Here is an 18,410-nt window from a genome sequence, read left to right as displayed (position 1 = left end):
GGAGGAGGAGGAGGAAGAAGAAGAAGAAGAAGAAGAAGAAGAAGAAGAAGAAGAAGAAGAAGAAGAAGAAGAAGAAGAAGAAGAAGAAGAGCTATTAGACTACTTACTGCAACTGTAACCAGCAGAGTAAACTCCTGCCTACTTTTGATTGGAGTCTTTATATATTTATCTCTCAGAAAAGTTGAAAATATACCTGTGTAGTAAGAAAAAATAGCTGTTTAGCTATGACTGTAAAAAGCCTTGAGAGAAAAAAAAAAGAGGTAGTAAGAGAACAGGAGGTGCTAATTGTGAAAGAATGGCACCTAATGAAATTCAGGATCAAGATAGAGAGACCATTGAACCTATATTACCATCTCTTAATGAAATTGATGAAAGGCAACCACCCCAACTAGTTTTCCCAGTTCCTGTCATACAAATGCCAGAAAATGGTGAAAACTCACAATATGAACAACTAATCTGGAATCCTGTTAAAATACAAGATCTTAAACATTTTAAAGAATCACTAGTAACTTATGGAATACCCTGACCCTAGGTGTACTGGCTAGCTTTGTGTCAACTTGATACAGGCTGGAGTTATCACAGAGAAAGGAGCTTCAGTTGGGGAAATGCCTCCATGAGATCCAGATCAAGGGGGGAAGGGCCCCTTGTGGGTGGTGCCATCTCTGGGCTGGTAGTCTTGGTTCTATAAGAGAGCAGGGGAAGCAAGTCAGTAAGCACCATCCCTCCAAGGCTTCTGCATCAGCTCCTGCTTTCTGACCTGCTTGAGTTCCAGTCCTGACTTCCTTTGGTGATGAATAGCAGTATGGAAGTGTAAGCTGAATAAACCCTTTCCTCCCCAATTTGCTTCTTGGTCATGATGTTTGTTCAGGAATAGAAACCCTGATTAAGACACTATGTAAGACAGATATTAAATGGGTTACTGAAAACAAGGTTATCACCCATGCCTGGAAAGATTTAACATCAACTATTCTGGAAGTTGGTTCTCAATTCAAACATGACATGGTGGTGAGAAGAACCTGAAATTGTGGAAATCACGATAGATCTAAAGATGTAAATATTGTGAAAGAGCAATGGTTAGGTGAAGTATAATTTGCTGATTTAAGACATCAGATGCTATTTGATGACTGTATTATTATATACAACGTACTTTAGAACCTATAAAAGGCTGGAATAAAGAAAAAGGTCTATGTTGTTCACAAATATTATGCAAAGCCCATAGAGACTTCTCACATAGATTATTGTCTGTGATAAATAGAGCAATATCAGATCCAGAGGTGAAATGGGCATTAATTAAAACTTTAGCTTTCGAAAATGAAAACGAAGAGTCTAAAAACATTCTTAGACCTTTAAAACTTTAATCAGCACCCATGGATGAGTGGATTAGAAGTGCTGCTGATATTGACCCTAATGACTATGTAATTGGAGAAGCAATGGCCAATAATCCTAGATATCGAATTACCATTGTTTTGACTGTGGAAGACAGGTCACTTGACAAAGCAGTGTAGGTAAAGCACTCCTAGAGCCTTCTCTATAAGACCTCAGTTTTCTGGGATTTGTTGATGGTGTGGTAAGGATAATTAGTAACTGAACTAAAGAAAGCAGATTAGCAAGAGATGTAAGGTAATCTCTTAACGATGGGAAAGTCCCTAGGAGACAATGAGAAAGTCTCTAAGGAAATTATCTAGCATTCTGACAACAAATAACACTACACAGGTTTTCCTGTCAGTAACCTTACAGAGAAACTAGAGGAAATTGAATTAGATATTAGAGATACTGTATATGGACATCTTATGCAATAAAGCTTGTTTCTTTTTGTATTTAAATGAGTGAGGAGCCTGGATTGCTGGTGTGGAGCTGGGCATTGGATGAGAATGCCTAAGTGTCTGACTTATGTGTGGATTCATAAAAATCTAATTGTACCTTAATATACAGAAAGAGGGAATAAGATGAAATGAGAGACTAAATTCTAGAAAACACTGCTGAACTAGATAAACTTGTCTTCTTTATAGTTGTTTTCACAGGTAATGGAGGGCTATGGATTCCTCCAAGACTGACAAAAGTCCAATCCAAGTAAGAGAAGCTTCCACATGAAGGTTTCCACTGGAAAAGCATGATTAGAAGAAGGAAAAGTTTCAGAAAGACAGCAGAACAGATAATGCAGGAAAAAGCTGATATGTCTGTCCTGTTGGAGTCCGCCAAAAGACCACAGAGACTGACATCGCTGCAAACTGCAAGAAGATTTTTTTTTTTATTGATCCAAAGCACTGGAGAGCCCCCTCAGCATGCAAGCAAGAGGAGAGACCCCCAAACAAAGAAAGAACACGCTTTTTATACCTTGTAAGGGGCAGATTTAGGCAGCAGGGCTAGCTGGCTTATTCTCATTGGTGTAGCAAGTAACCCTTTCAGGCATTGGTTGGTTTGCATAGGGTGACTACCTTTGGCCTAGTTTCTCACTCTGCCTGCCCTTATGTTTTTTTCTCAGCATCGTTTAGTTGGCCAGCTTCCTTATCTGGCTTTGCACTTGGCCTGCTAGTATAGTTTGGAAAGTCCCATCAGAGGGTGAAGGGGCTGAGTAGGCTTGAAATTATTTTGGATTCTACAGTCCCCTCTTTTTCTCTGGTGCATTTCAATCCTGAAATGATGTCTCACTTTATTGGAGCTGCTGGTATTGCTGTCTGAGCATCAAAACTTGTACTGTACTTAAGCAATTAAGGATGCATGGGCTAAAGGTTAAGAGCAGAAACAGGATAAAAAGGGGTAGCAAGCAGGACTAGGTAAAGACCCTTCCAGCGAGGCTCAAGGGTCTGGGCATGATGCTGGTGCACATAGATCAAATCTCTGTCCTGGAACTGGTGAGATGTCTTTGGGGTACCCAGCTCATACACTGTAGTGAGTTGTGACCAGTGTGCAAGCCTTTTATCTTAGCATACAGATCATTATTACAACATTTTATGGGTTCAATCACATTTAAGATAGTGAGGGGAGTGGGAGCCCCATAAAAAAATCTCAAAAGGAGTAAGACTGAATCAATAGGGTGTATTTCTGGTTCTAAATAGGGGAGGGGCACCACCCAGTCAGTGCCAGTCTCCATGGTTAATTTTGTCAAGGTCTTTTTTAGGGTTATATTCATCTTTTCTATCTGTCCTGAGCTCTGAGGTCTGTACACACAATGTAATTTCCATTCTACCTCTAAATACTTGGGCACACTATGACTTGCCTGGGCAACAAAGGCAGGGCCATTATCTGACCCTATTGCTTTCGGCACTCTGAACCTTGGAAAAATTTCTTCAGTAATCTTCTTGATGACCATCTGAGCAGTCTCATTTTCACAGGGAAAAGCTTCTTCCCATCATGAGAACATATCCACAAAACTCAGAAGGTATTTATACCCATATTTTCTTCAGTAAAGTCGACAATCCAGTAGACTCCATGTCTGTCTTACCAATACCTCTTCCCTGGATCCACCGTGGTGCAGCAGACATTGACTTTTGGCAGGGCACACACTTGTGCACCACCTGCTCCACAAGGTGCTTCAACCCTGGTACATGGAACTTAGTCTTGGAAAATGTCTGAATGAGCTTGCTTACCCCTCAATGAGTCCACTGATGCATCTGTTTGATCATAGCCTCTGCTTGTCTTTGTGGTAGGATTTTATTTCCCCCAGAGGTGTACCACAGTCTTTTATTTTTGTTGAACTTGTGACTGGAATCTTTGGAAATGAGGGCTAAGTCATTTAAACTCGGGGACGGGTTTTTTCAGGCTCCATTGCCAGGAGCACTGACAGGGCCATGGCTGCAACTGCCATGTTGCTCTCGGTCTGCCATGTTGCTGTCCCTTGCTATCATGGTATCTCTCTTCTGGTGACTAGGACAGTGGGTGACATTTACCTTGGCAGGGTAGTGGATGACCCTCAGTAGAGCCAGTATTTCCTCTTTGTTCTTATTTTTTTTTCCAGATGTCAGTAGACCCCTCTTTTGATATATGACCTCATGGACATGGGCTGTTGCAAAAGCATACCTGCTATTCGTGTAGAATTTGAATCTTTTTCCTTTTCCTAATTCCAAGGCCTTAGTGAGGGCAATCAGTTCTACCTTTTGGGCCGACGTGTCCCTGGCAGTCCAGATAACTTGATGTTCATCTACCACAACTGCTCCATCATGTCTCTTCTCTTCCTCAAGATAGCTGCTTCAGTCTGTGTACCAGGTAATGCCTGCACCCTGTAGTGGCTGGTCTGTCAGATCTTTTTGCCACCCATGTGTCTCAGTCGAAGAACTTGCTGACAGTCATGGACAGGGGACTCCAAGCCTGGATCTTGGTCTAGGCTTGCGGGGGGTGGGGTGTGTGTGTGCAAAAGTGACTCTATCAGAGTTGAGCAACAGAGTCTGGTAATGTGTCATTAGAGTGTTAGTCAGGCATCAGTCAGGAGGCTGACAAACTACACTTTCTAGGATGTGTTGCGCCGAGATTACCAAGTTCTGCCCCAGAGTCAATTTATCTGCATCCTCGACCAATAACATCACAGCAGCCACTGTGCACAGACAAGCAGGCTATCCTGGTGCCACAAGGTATAATTTTTTGATAAGTATGCCACAGGTCTTTTCCAGGACCCCAATCTCTGAGTAAGAAACCCTTTGGCAATATCTTTGTTCTCAGCCACAAATAGATGGAAGGGCTTAGTCACATCCAGGAGGCCCAAAGCTGGAGCCGACATTAGGGCAGTCTTAATGGCATTGAAGGCTTGTTTATTTCCCCATAGAAGGGCTGTTTATCTCTTGTGAGGGGATAAAGTGGGGTTGCTAATTCAACAAAATCTGGAATCCACAATCTACAAAAGCCCCCACTGCCTAGCAACTTTCTAACTTGTCTTGAACTGGTCGGTGGAGGAATATGAAACACAGTCTCTTTTCTAGCTTCAGAGAGCCACCTTTGCCCCTCTTCTTCTTGGGGCAGCCTCTCGCCCAGTGTCCTTTTTCTTTACAGTAAGCACATTCATCTTTAGCCAAAGGCTCTCTGCAGTTGCCCGGTACTGTCTTTCTAAGCTCTCTAGTTCGCCTGACTACTGTGGCCAGTATTTTATGCAAGTTTCTCTCTTGTCTCTTGTCCCCTTTTAATTCCCTGGCTTCCTGTTCCTTCTGCTTATTATTCCCAATTGCTAGCATTATCAGCATGTGCCACCTTGCCAGGTTCTAGTCTTTGTTATTTACCTTTCTTTGCTTCTGTTTTCCTGACTGTAATGGAGATCTCATACAATGTTTTCTCTCTTTCTCTCTTTGTGCCTCCTCCTTGTCTTTGGTCCCTTTGGATGTTATCTAATTATCACGTCCCCATCCTGTCACTCATCCTTCTGTCTCACTGCACATCTCTGATTCTGACTCTGGTCTTTGTCTTTGTCAGCCTGTCCATGTGTCTCACTGCTTGTACTTTGTCCTTCTACCATCATGCTTTCTATTTCTATATAGCAACCCTTCCTCTTGCCTGCCTCTCCCATCTCAGAACTCTCTCTATTCCCCTTCCTCTCTATTTCTACCTCTCCTCACTGTTAATCTCTCCATTTGCCATTGTCATCTACCTCTCCTGAGTCTACTGAAGCTTTGCTCTTTATTATTTTCGAGATCTCCTTGCCTAGATTCTCTATGGGTTTAATATTTCTCTCTTCTTTTCCAGACCTCTATCTGTACACATCTGTCTTCTTCATCCTCTTTGTCTTTCTCTTCCTTCACTTCTTAGCTCACTTTTTAGCAGTGCTTTCCTTCCTTCCTTCCTTCCTTCCTTCCTTCCTTCCTTCCTTCCTTCCTTCCTTCCTTCCTTCCTTCCTTCCTTCCTTCCTTCCTCTTCCTCTTCCTCTGTACTTTCTTATCAACCTATACAATTCTCTTACTAACTTACCCTGTCTTTCCTTAATTTCCTATTACCTTGGTCAGACTGGTGGAGCACTTCCCAGCCCCACAGAGATGAGACCCACCATTAGAGCTTGGCAATAGGCTTTTAGGTGCTCCCTACCTTCTATGAACCCAGTAACCAGTTGAAAGGGCCTCCCATTTGTGACCCGGGACGTTCTTCCTAGCTTCTAAGAGATTTCTCTGCCTTTCCTCTGTGGTGAAGAGAACCTGCAACAATTGCTGACAATCATCCTGTGGGGCTGCCATTCGAAGGGGTGCAGCACACCTCGGGGTCAAACCTGCATGCCAGTAGTCTCTAGTGATGACCGCTTCACACACCCCACGGAGGATCTGCACCTCAGTAGGGCATGGCGGGGCCTTATGGCTGGTGAGCACTGATAGCAGTGGTGGCAGGGTGGGGGCAGGCTCACCCTTCAGCACTGCAGAGGAGGCCTCGCGCTGCCTCCTGCAGCTTCACTCTGCCTCATGCCACCTCACTCTGCCTCATGCCACCTTTCTCTGCCTCGCGTGCTCAGCACAGCCGACCACATGAGGGGCATGGGAACAAGGGTGGAGCCGCCCGAGGAAGCTGGGGCACAGCACCTGCCGCCTGGGTCGCGCTGGGCGGATGTGCCAGAACTCCCTCAGCTCTGGGTCCTCGGTGGGGCTGATGGTCTGCCATCTTGGTGATCCAAGGATGGTGGCGGCATCTACAACTCTCCAGAAGCTCCCTGAAGTTGGGGAGAAATAAAAGGGGAAATAGGTAGGGCAGCAGAGGAGGATCTGAAAGGAGGAGGTCAGCATCGGGTTCTGAAATGATTTTCTTCTTAGACTTTTCCTGAAGGGCATAAGTACCAAACAGTAGGGGACCTGTGGATGGGAGAAAAGGGCAGACACATAGGGATGGGTAGTGTCTGTCTCATGATTCTCAAAACAGTTGTCAGTTGTCAGTCCAAGTCCAAACACAGAGACATACCAGGACACACAAGGCACACAGACACACAACAGAAACTGTCCAGATAAAGTGTCACAGTAATACCACAGAAAACAAGTAAGACAAAAAAGAATACAAGGCATCCTAGATGTGATTCCCACAGAAGTCTGATACTACCCGTACCAGGCGGTAGCTGTCTCCAGTGGGTTGAGAAGGACCACCTCCGTTCCAACTCCCTAGCCGGAATCTGGAGCATCATCCAGTTTCCTGTGGTCTGTGACATCTTGACCCATCTGCACGTCAGAATGCCCACCCAGATGGGTCTCTCTCAGGAGAGAATCCCAGAACCTGAGACCTAAGCAGCCTTGCAAATCTGAGACATAACCAGCCTCACAAATGACAAACACAGATGGCGGACCCTGACAAGACAGACAGACAGATAGACAGGGATCCCACTTTATCTTGCTCAAGCAGTCCTCCGATGAACGGTGTCTGGGTCCTCCTGAGGAGGATCTTACTGGCCAATGCACCAAATTTTGGAGTCTGCCAAAAGACCCTCACTCACAAAGACCACAGAGACCAACATCAAAGCAAACTTTAAGAGGATTTTTTTTTTAATTGATCCAAAGCATTGCTCCTCCCCTCTCAGCATACAGGCAAGAGGAGAGACCCCCAAACAAAGAAAGAACCTGCCTTTTATACCTTGTAAGGGGCAGATTTAGGCAGCAGGGCTAGCTGGCTTATTCTCATTGGTGTAGCAAGTAACCCTTTCAGGCACTGGTTGGTTTGTATAGGATAACTACCTTTGGCCTAGTTTCTCACTCTGCCTGCCCTTACAGTTTTTTCTCATCATCGTTTAGTCGGCCTGCTTTTTTTTATCTGGCTCTGTACTTGATCTGCTAGTATAGTTTGGAAAGTCCCTTCAGAGGTGGAAGAGGCTGAGTGGGCTTGAGTTTATTTTGGATTCTTCAGTCCCCCCTACCACCCCACCCGCGCATGAGTAATGGGGTCAGCTCAACAAACAGGAAGAAAAATGAGAGAATGTTCATCAGACTGGAAGATTGGAAAACCTTAATCTCTAATGGGCAATTGCTGAAGGAAGTTGATCAGGACTGCCATTATGAAGGATCATCACATTAACTTGTATCAACAGCTCTTTATAAAAAATAGACTTATATTTATGGGGTTTACTTACAAATTGTGGCTTAAACAGAAAGAGGGAAAGATATGAAGGAATTTTAATTCCAAAACATGGCTGTTCTGGCAAGGGATCACACCCAAAGATATGCTAGGTGTGTCTGATCAAGCTTCAGTACACGTCTTTATTCTCTCTGCGTAGAATACGTACATGTCCTTAGTATACACCTTTAATCCCAAACAATGAAAGTAAAGTTTGCAGAAGGAAGCATCAATGTTTGAAAGTGACAAATCTGAGAGAGATTTGACAGAATAAATCAGATATAGGATATACTCAACTCTCACAAAGACAGGAAAGAGAGGCTACTTAGGTGCAGCGTTGGGCTGTGTAGTGGAATTCTGTTCATATCACAGTAATACTAGGAGCAGCTTCTTCCACTGAGGAGACTAGGCAGCCCTGTTATGGAAAGGGTCCCAAAGGCAGGCAACATAGTCAGAGACAGCCTTCTCTTCCACCTTCATTAGCCCCACGTGAAGAACAGCTATACAACTGTTACATATGTGCAGAGGGCATAGGCTAGTCCCATGCATGCTCTTAGCATGGTGGTTCAGTCTTCATGATGTAAGACCCCAACTCAATTTGTTTCTTAGACCCCCCTAGAAACAAAGCCCAGCAAAGAGTTCTTTGTTCTTTCACCTTCAGCCTGAGTTACCGATGACCTCTGGAACAGGCTCATCTTAAACTCACCCTGGCGCCTCTTTGTGTAAGGGACTAAAAATGTTTGCCAAAGATAAGTCTGTAACCCTTCAGTAGGAGATGGGATAATACATCATCCCCACTCTTATGATGTTTACTTAGATCCCCACCAAGAATGTTTACCAAAGATAGCCTGTAACTCTTCAGTAAGAGATGAGCTGAAATGTTTACTCAGCTTCCCATTCTTTGTGAACTCCCCCCCCCTTTCGTATAGTCTTTCCTTTAAAAGCCCTCAATTGAAACTGCTTGAAGGTCGATCTTCTATGAGCTCGTCCTCAGCATGCTGATTTTTCCCAATTAAACCTCATGCATATCGCATCAAGAATGGTTTCTCTCGAGTTATTGGGGCATCACCTCATCCTGGGACTTGAGCGAGGATCTCCCTGGGAAGGCGGATCTTTCAGGGACTGTGCTTTCTTTTATACTATTTTAGAGAAAATATTTTGTAATTAAATAGATTGTCTATTACTCGATTTTCTAATATTGGATTGTGCTTAATGGAATTCTTTAAGTGTTTTGTTTGTTTTGTTTTTTAACATGACTTGTTCGAAGGATTGGGACGAGAAAAGAAGGAGGGTATAGTGAAATAAAATAATAGCAAGACTTTAGCACTGAGGGCTACTTGTATGTGACCATAGCATGACACAATAGAAAATTAATTGTAACCGCTATGATCTTCCTCTTTACAGACGTAGTCTTATTCTGATCATGAGGAAAATAGCAGACAGATACAACTACATGAAAATTCTATAAAATACTAGCAAGTGATTCTCAGAGTTTTCATAGTCATCAAAGGCAAATAAAATAAATAGTTTATCATAATGGAAGGAGGAACCCAAGACATGAAATGTGATTGGTTGTAGTGTAGTAAGTTATGTCCTCTATGACAAGATGTTAGGAAATAACTAAGGGAGAATGAAAAGTTAAGTTAATAATATTTTCTAATAAATGGAGATGATGATGATGTTGACAAGAGAAACTTTTAGTTATGTACAAAGCCTCTAAGATATTTTTATCTTTTGTGTGCATATATAAAGTATCCTAGACAACATTTATATACAGAGAGTATATGGTGGCTGCCTATGAGCAGTTAGTTTGGAACAATGCTCCATTAGTGCATTGCTAAATGAATTCCTCTTCCATATAAAGATTCCACGTTTAGAAATGACCTAATGTTACAAAATAATAAATAATTCCAAAATATTCTGTGCAGTGCTTAGCTCAAATCTTTTTTGCTCTGCCAAAAGTTTTTTCTATTTTACATCACATTATATTTGATGTTGCTGTACTTTATTATTCACTTTAGGGTTCCAAGTCAACGTTTGGGGAAAGATGTTCTATGCAAACACAAACACAGCATTATTTTTAATTTGTAAAATATACAAAACAGTATACATATATTTTGAACAGAATGCTGAGAATGAAAGTGTCAAATGAAAACAGGAATATTAAAACGTAAAAAAAAAACAAAAAAATATTATTATTTTCTGGCTTCAGATTGTCCTCAGAGAGCTCATTCTACCTCAGGTCTAATTTCACCTCAAACTTTATTTTTGCCCATTTTGAGTTTAATCACACTTTTATTTACACTCTTTTATAATAAATTTATCATAAATATGCATATATATATAATAGTTTCTGAGGATTGAGACATGTGGTTGAATATAATAATTCTCTTCACATTGTCTTCCTTTAGTCTTAAGTTCTAAATCAAGCTTAGGATTTTAAGTACATTTTTCAAATACTATTGCCTGAAAAGAAAAGTGCATATTAGTTTGGCAGATAAAATGTAAATATTGAGTGGTTATAGGTGAATTGCAGGGTACTTTGCATTATTTTTAACCTGTCAATCCTTGGTAAAGAAATTCAGGGCACATTGCATTTTAGAATGATTTCTACGTACAACTGATGCTTAAAATAATGCTGTTCTAACAAGCAAAAATTTGATTTTATAATATAGATTGATTAACACAATAAGGTTTTTGTAGAAGGAACTCATGCCTGAAGTACTTTACCACCTATACAATGACATAATCTACCTGTAATAAGGGAAGTTGTTTACAACTGTAGGTATTGGATACAAGCTTTGTGAGTCTTACACTTAGTTACTATACAAAGAAATATACATATATTCTACTGCACACACATAAACACACACATACACGTTTTATATGCAGAATAATTTAATAACACATCCTCTAAGGATTCAAGTTCTATCCATGATATCCTTATTATTATTACTCATACATATCTGTATCTATATATCAGAAACCTGGTGCCAAAGATCTACCCAGACATCCAAATTTTAAAATAATCAGATTATTTTTTCATTTTAATTCACATACATTTTCAAGGGCTTGGTATTCTTTTTAGAAGACTTTACGAAGATTTTCTTCACTCTACAGGAAATTATATCTCTGTCTCAGTGTCTATGTTTGTCTCCTGTTTCTCCAGCTCTTGGCCTCCTCTCTCCTCTCTCCCTGTCCTGCTTCTTTTATAATCATTGTACAGAGGTTTCCTGGGAAATTGTAGTGAGACAGTTTGTATTTTTCTCACATGATCTCTATGAGTCAGAGAATCAATCATTGATGGCATGAATCTAAGCACTCAAGCCTACATTGACTGCTGATTCTTTTCTGTCTAGAAAAAGTATTGCCCTTTCAGTAAACAACCATTTTTCAGATGCATCTAAAGTTAGTGATTTTGAAGAGAGAAAGCCTTATGGAGAAAGAAGCAAATGAAAAGAAATGTGTGTGTGTGTGTGTGTGTGTGTGTGTGTGTGTGTGTGTGTTGGTAGAACTTCTAGATATAACTTCTCATACCATAAGTCACTGCAGGTGAAGCATGAGAAAGTAGGTGCAGAAAAGGAAACAAAGAAATGAACAAACAAAACAACTCAGCAGGGTGTTCATGATGGTTTCATATCAGAGTTGTAGATAATTACATAGGTTCACCAAAAGTTGCAGTCACATTACAGAGATATATGAGTAATAATAATAAGGATGCTATTATTGGACCCTTAAAGGATGACTTATTCTGCTTAGAAACCAAAGGGAAATCTTCAAGCAGAGAGTGCAAAGTGGGCAATGATGGTAGCAAGCCTGTTTCTCCTTATTAGCACAATAGCAGCAATGTCCTCTAGAATTTAGTGGACATTACTAATTCCACTGTATTAGGGACTTTGCACATAATATAACAAATACTTAATTCTGTGGACAAATAACAGAACTATTTAGCCTTATCTCATTTTATAGACCAGAAAACAGTGAGACAGAGCATTTAATTATTCTTTCAAGATTGACTAATTGAATGAACAGTGGCATAGGAAGTATTAAGCTACTTCACAAACATATGCACTAGTGAGCATATTTAAATATATGCATGCACAAAATTAGTATGACACAATATAACACAACATAACACACACGGAGACACATTCACACACGCATGCATGTAGACTCAAATTTGTTGAAGAAAGCTTAAAGTGACGTACTCTGGGGACTGACTTGTAAAGAAAAAAAAATCCACTGAAGAAAAGCTAAGTAACATTTTTATTAGGAATTATACTACATAGCTGCACATGATTTGAATATAAACTAAACTCCAAACTTAAGCACTGCAATAATCCTCACACTGTTTGTAGAGAAGATCTATTTCCCTTATAATATTTTATTTCACCATGCCCTCAAAATTCTCTGAATCTTTACTATCCTAGATCTTGATTTATTTTATTTTTAAATATGGACTTGTTAATGAGATTTCTGTCCCCTGAGAGTTATTTAACTTGAAATCCAAGAATGCCATAACCTTTCTGGAAGTGTTTTTAATTGATTAGCAATTACAAGTAATTCAATTAAATGAGCTCATTTTTATTTTTAATGAAGTTGTTAGTGTAGTAATTATTTCCTGAACACTGTACCTCAAGCATTCAAATATATTTCTTTTATTTGTCTAAATAATCTGTCCTGTAAATTAAAACAATGACACATTTCAAAGGTCCCGTAAGTGTTTCATTCAGATTGTAACATTTTTTCAATGGAGGGGTGATGGAGTTTCCTAAGACATCAGAAAGTAAGGATACTTCAAGACTCTGGAAGCTTATGAAACTTTTGAGCCCTAGAAATTAAAACAATGACACATTTCAAAGGTCCCGTAAGTGTTTCATTCAGATTGTAACATTTTTTCAATGGAGGGGTGATGGAGTTTCCTAAGACATCAGAAAGTAAGGATACTTCAAGACTCTGGAAGCTTATGAAACTTTTGAGCCCTAGAAATTAAAACAATGACACATTATTTCAATGTGCAGTCTCTTCTTCACACATAAAGTAGTCAGTAAACAGCTCTTTGGTGTCTTTTCAACTTTCAGAGAACAAAAAACCATTGTATGGTAGTAAGTAAAAATAGAACAGTGGAACAAAGTATGATGGGTAATCACTGTGGCCATCCATGTATAAGTGAATTCATGCCATATTTGTCTCTTTGGGTCTGGGTTACCTCATTCGGGGTGGTTTTTATCTAGATATATCTATTTACCTGCAAGTTTAGTTTTTTTTTAACATCTGATTACTATCCTATTCTGTAAATGCACCACATTTTAAAAATTCATTCATTCATTGATGGAGTCTAGGCTGTTTCCAATTTCTTCTATTAAGAACAAAACAGCAATAAACATGGTTGGGCATGTTTCTTATAGGCAGCCGAAGGATGGATCCTGTTCTTATATTCGTTTCGTTTTCTGGATCTCCTTATTGGAGAATTGAGACCATTGAGGCTGAGTGATACTAATGAGAAGTATTGGTTTATTCCTAATATTTTGTTCTTATGTGGGCTTTCCCAGATCTTTGGATTTACTATTCAGATATTACATATCCCTTGTGTTTTGTGAATGTGGTTAAACTCTTTAGGATGAAGTTTTGTTTATTTGTTTTCCTACCACATTCTGTACAACTGTATTTGTAGATAGTTTCTGCTAAAATTCAGAATTAGCGTGGAATTTTTTTCTTATCTATGATGATTGAGAGTTTTAGAGGATATCATAGTTTTGGCTAACAACTGTGGACTCTTACTATTTGTAAGGTTTCCATCAAGTCATTTCTAGGTTGTAGAGTTTCCAACTGAAACGTAAGGTGTGATTCTTATAGGTCTATCTTTAAACATTACCTGATCTTTTTCTCTTTCAGCTTTTAATCATCTTTCTTTTTTTCTGTATGTAGAGGGATTTGACTATTATGCGCTGAGGAGAATTTTTTTTTGATCCATTTTACTTAGTATACTGTACACTTCTTGTACCTTGCATGCATTTAAACAGTTTTATTCTTTCTGTATTCCCATTTATCTTACATTTTTTCTTTTTGTAGTGCCCCAGATTTACAGGATGCTTTACACCAGGATTGTTTTATATTTAACATTTTCAGCATTTCAATTAATCTCTACCTCCTAAGATCTCTGAAACACTGGATGACCAAACAGATAGCATACACCAGGTGATATGAGGCCCCCAACACACATACAGTAGAAGACGTCTGGGTCTGTATTCATTCAGAGATGATGCACCTAACTCACAAGAGACTGGAGGCCCCAGAGAGTTTAGAGGTCAGGTGGGGTGGGGGTAGGGGCATCCACGTGGAGAGAGTATGTGTGTGAAGGAAGTGTGGGATGTGGAGCAGTCAGAGGGTAGATCAGGGGTGGGTAGGTGGGGAATGGGATATAGAATGTAAAAAATAAATTAATTTTTATTAGATATTTTCTTCATTTACATTTCAAATATTCTCCCAAAAGTCCCCTCCAGATACATCTTCCCTGCTCCCAAACCCACCCACTCCCATATCCTGGCCCTAGCATTTCCCTGTACAGGGGCATATGATCTTCATAAGACCAAGGGCCTCTCCTCTCAATGATGGCCTACTAGGCCATCCTCTGCAACATATGCAACTAGAGACACAAGCTCTGGGGATTCTGGTTAGTTAATATTGTTGTTTCTCCTATGGGGTTGCAGACCCCTTTAGCTCCTTGGGTACTTTCTCTAGCTCCTTCATTAGGAGCCCTGTGTTCTATCTAATAGATGACTGTGAGCATCCACTTCTGCATTTGCCAGGCACTGGCATAGCCTCACAAGAGATAACTATATCAGGGTCCTGTCAGCAAAATCTTGCTGGCATATGCAATAGTGTCTGAGTTTGGTGGTTGTTTATTGGATCGATCCCTGGGTGGGGCAGTCTCTGGGTGGTCCTTTCTTCCATCTCAGCTCCAGTCTTTGTTTCTGTAACTCCTTCCATGGGTATTTTGTTCCCAATTCTAAGAAGGAACTAAGTATCCACACTTTGATCTTCCTTCTTCTTGAGTTTCATGTGTTTTGCAAATTATATCGTGGGTATTCTAAGTTTCTGGGCTAATATCCACTTATCAGTATATGCATATCATGTGTGTTCCTTTGTGATTGGGTTATCTCACTCAGGATGATATCCATCCATTTGTCTAAAAATTTCAAAAATTCATTGTTTTTAATAACTGAATAGTAATCTATTGTGTAAATGTACCACATTTTCTGTATCCATTCCTCTGTTGAGGAACATCTGGGTACTTTCCAGCTTCTGGCTAGTATAAATAAGGCTGCTATGAACATGATGGAGCATTTGTCCTTTTTACAAGTTGGAACATCTTCTGGGTATATGTCCAGGAGAGGTAATGCTGGATCTTACAGTAGTACTGTTATTGTGTAGAATGTTGTTCAGTTTCCATGTGAATATTGACTTTGTATTATTTATGTTGTTATTCAAGATCAGCTTTATTCCGTGGTGATCTGATAGGATGTACAGGATTATTTCAATATTTTTGTGTCTGTTGAGGCCTGTTTTATGACCAATTATATCTGATAGGATGTATAGGATTATTTCAATATTTTTGTGTCTGTTAAGGCCTGTTTTGTGACCAATTATATCTGATAAGATGTATAGGATTATTTCAATATTTTTATGTCTGTTGAGGCCTGTTTTGTGACCAATTATATGTTCAATTTTGGAGAAGGTACCATGAGGTGTTGACAGGAAGGTATATCCTTTTGTTTTAGGATAAAATGTCCTGTAGATATCTGTTAAATCCATTTGTTTCATGACTTCTGTTAGTTTCACTGTGCCTCTGCTTAGTTTCTGTTTCCAGGATCAGTCTGTTGATGAGAGTGGGGTATTGAAGTCTCCCACTGTTATTATGTGAGGTGCAATGTGTGCTTTGAGCTTTAAACTATAGTTTCCTTAATGAATGTGGATGCCCTTGCATTTGGAGCATAGATATTCAGAATCGAGAGTTCATCTTGGAAGATTTTACCTTCGATGAGTATGAAGTGCCCCTCCTTGTCTTTTGGATAATTTTGGGTTGGAAGTTGATTTTATTCGATATTAGAATGGCTATTCCAGCTTGTTTCTTTGGACCATTTGCTTGGAAAATTGTTTTCCACCCTTCTACTCTGGGGTAGTGTCTGTTTTTGTCCCTGAGGTGGGTTTCCTTTATGCAGCAAAAGGTTGGGTCCTGTTTACATAGCCAGTCTGNTAGTCTATATCTTTTTATTGAGGAATTGAGTCCATTGATATTAAGAGATATTAAGGAAAAGTAATTATTGCTTCCTGTTATTTTTGTTGTTAGAGTTGTGGTTCTGTTCTTAAGACTGTCTTCTTTTAGGTTTGTTGAAGGATTACTTTCTTGCTTTTCCTAGGGCATAATTTCTGTCCTTGTATTGGAGTTGTCCCTTTATTATCCTTTGAATGGCTGGATTCCTGGAAAGATATTGTGTGAATTTGGTTTTGTAATGGAATACCTTAATTTCTCTATCTATGGTAATTGAGTTTTTCTGGGAGTAGTAGCCTAGGCTGGAATTTGTGTTCTTGTAGGGTCTGCATAACATCTGTCCAGGATCTTTTGACTCTCATAGTCTCTGGTGAGAAGTCTGGGGTAATTCTAATAGGTCTGCCTTTATATGTTACTTGACCTTTTTCCCTTACTGCTTTTAATATTCTGTTTTTATTTAGTACATTTGTTGTTCTGATTATTATGTGTCGGGAGGAATTTCTTTTCTGGTTCAGTTTATTTGGAGTCTTATAGGCTTCTTGTATGTTCATGGGCATTTCTTTTTTTAGGTTAGGGAAGTTTACATCTATAATTTCGTGGAAGATATTTACTGGCCCTTTAAGTTGAAAATCTTCATTCTCATCTACTGCTATTATCTGTAGGTTTGGTCTGCTCCTTATGTCCTGGATTTCCCGGATGTTTTGAGTTAGGATCTTTTTGCATTTTGCATTTTCTTTTATTGTTGTGTCCATGTTTTCTATAGAATCTTCTGCACCTGAGATTCTCTCTTCCATCTCTGTTGCTGATGCTATCATCTATGGTTTCTGATTTCTTTCCTAGAATTTCTATCTCCAGAATTGTCTCCCTTTGGATTTTCTTTATTGTTTCTACTTCCATTTTTAGATCTGGGATGGTTTTGTTCAATTCCATCAACTGTTTGGTTGTGTTTTCCAGGAATTCTTTACAGTATTTTTGTGTTTCATCTTTAAGGACTTCTACCTGTTTAGCAGTGTTCTCCTGCATTTCTTTAAGTGAGTTATTAATTCTCTTCTTAAATTCCTCTACCAGCATCATGAGATACAATATAAAACTGAATCTTGCTTTATGGATATGTTGGGGCATCCAGGACTTGCTGTATTGGGCTTACTGGATTCTGGTGATGCAGAGTGGTCTTGGTTTCTGTTAGTAAGATTCTTACATTTGACTTTCACCATCTGGTTATTTCTGGTGTTAGATGTTCTAGCTCTCTCTGGCTGGAGCTTGTTCCTCCTGTGATTCTGTTAGCCTCTGTCAGCACTCCTGGGAGTCCAACTCTCTCCTGTGTTCCAGTGGTCAGAGCACTCTCTTTAGGCAAGCTCTCCTCTGGCAAGGAAGGTACCCAGAGTTCTGGGTCTCAGCTCAGCCTCTTGGCTGAGGATGAAGTTCTGAAGGGACCCTGTCTAAGAAGCTCTGTTGCTTCTGTGATCTGCATGCTCACTGTGTAGACTGTTCTCTGAGAGACCTGGGATATAGGATGGAAATCTCACCTGAGTCCTGGGGCCAGAGACAAGCATGGAATATTTATATCAATAATATAGTTATGTGAATAAATGCAGAAATTGTAATTTCTGCACTTATTCAAAAACTGTATGTTATTGATGATGCTTGAATTTTATTATTAAACTTTCTAAAACTAAACTGACCAGTAATTCTTATAATGACAGCATGTAGCTGTAATCTATTATCTTTCAACAAAGAATTTTATTTTACTAATTATACAGTCCTATTTCATGTTTTTCATTATTTATATGTGTTTTTATACTCACAAAAACAGTTTTGTAGTCAATCTCACTTTATTATTTATATAATATATTGTACATTGAAATGCATGATGTAATGCCTATTTTTGAGTTAGAAACTTGCAAGCAAATATGCCCTATATAGGCTGTTTTTTGTCAACTTGGCACTTTTTGTCAACTTGGCACAAACCTGGACATATATGAGATAAGGAACAAAAATTGAGAAAATTAGTTTCCCTTTTGTTATGTTTTTCTTATATTTAGTTTGTCACATTTCTTTCTTTCATTCTTTCTTTTTGTTGTTTGTTTTTTTTTTTGAGATAGTGTTTCTCTGTGTAGCCCTGGCTGTCCTGGACCTCACTCTGTAG

The 18,410-nt window shown here is 39.5% G+C and overlaps 1 protein-coding gene across 1 annotated transcript in view; it reads left to right on the top strand.

The window, feature by feature from the left end:
• The first annotated feature begins 3,788 nt into the window (after window positions 1-3,788).
• Window positions 3,789-18,410, top strand: part of LOC110316747 (F-box/WD repeat-containing protein 1A-like) — a 22,303-nt gene continuing 7,681 nt past the window's right edge. Inside the window, exons 1-2 of the mRNA XM_029535264.1 lie at window positions 3,789-3,846; window positions 4,066-4,203. Coding sequence (XP_029391124.1) covers window positions 3,789-3,846; window positions 4,066-4,203 — 196 coding nt within the window. The remainder of the gene's footprint in view (window positions 3,847-4,065; window positions 4,204-18,410) is intronic.

The sequence above is a fragment of the Mus pahari genome, chromosome 2 (assembly GCF_900095145.1).
Source record: "Mus pahari chromosome 2, PAHARI_EIJ_v1.1, whole genome shotgun sequence".
NCBI lineage: Eukaryota > Metazoa > Chordata > Mammalia > Rodentia > Muridae > Mus > Mus pahari.
The sequence above is the reverse complement of the archived record's forward strand: the minus strand, read 5'-3'. Positions and strand labels throughout refer to the sequence as shown.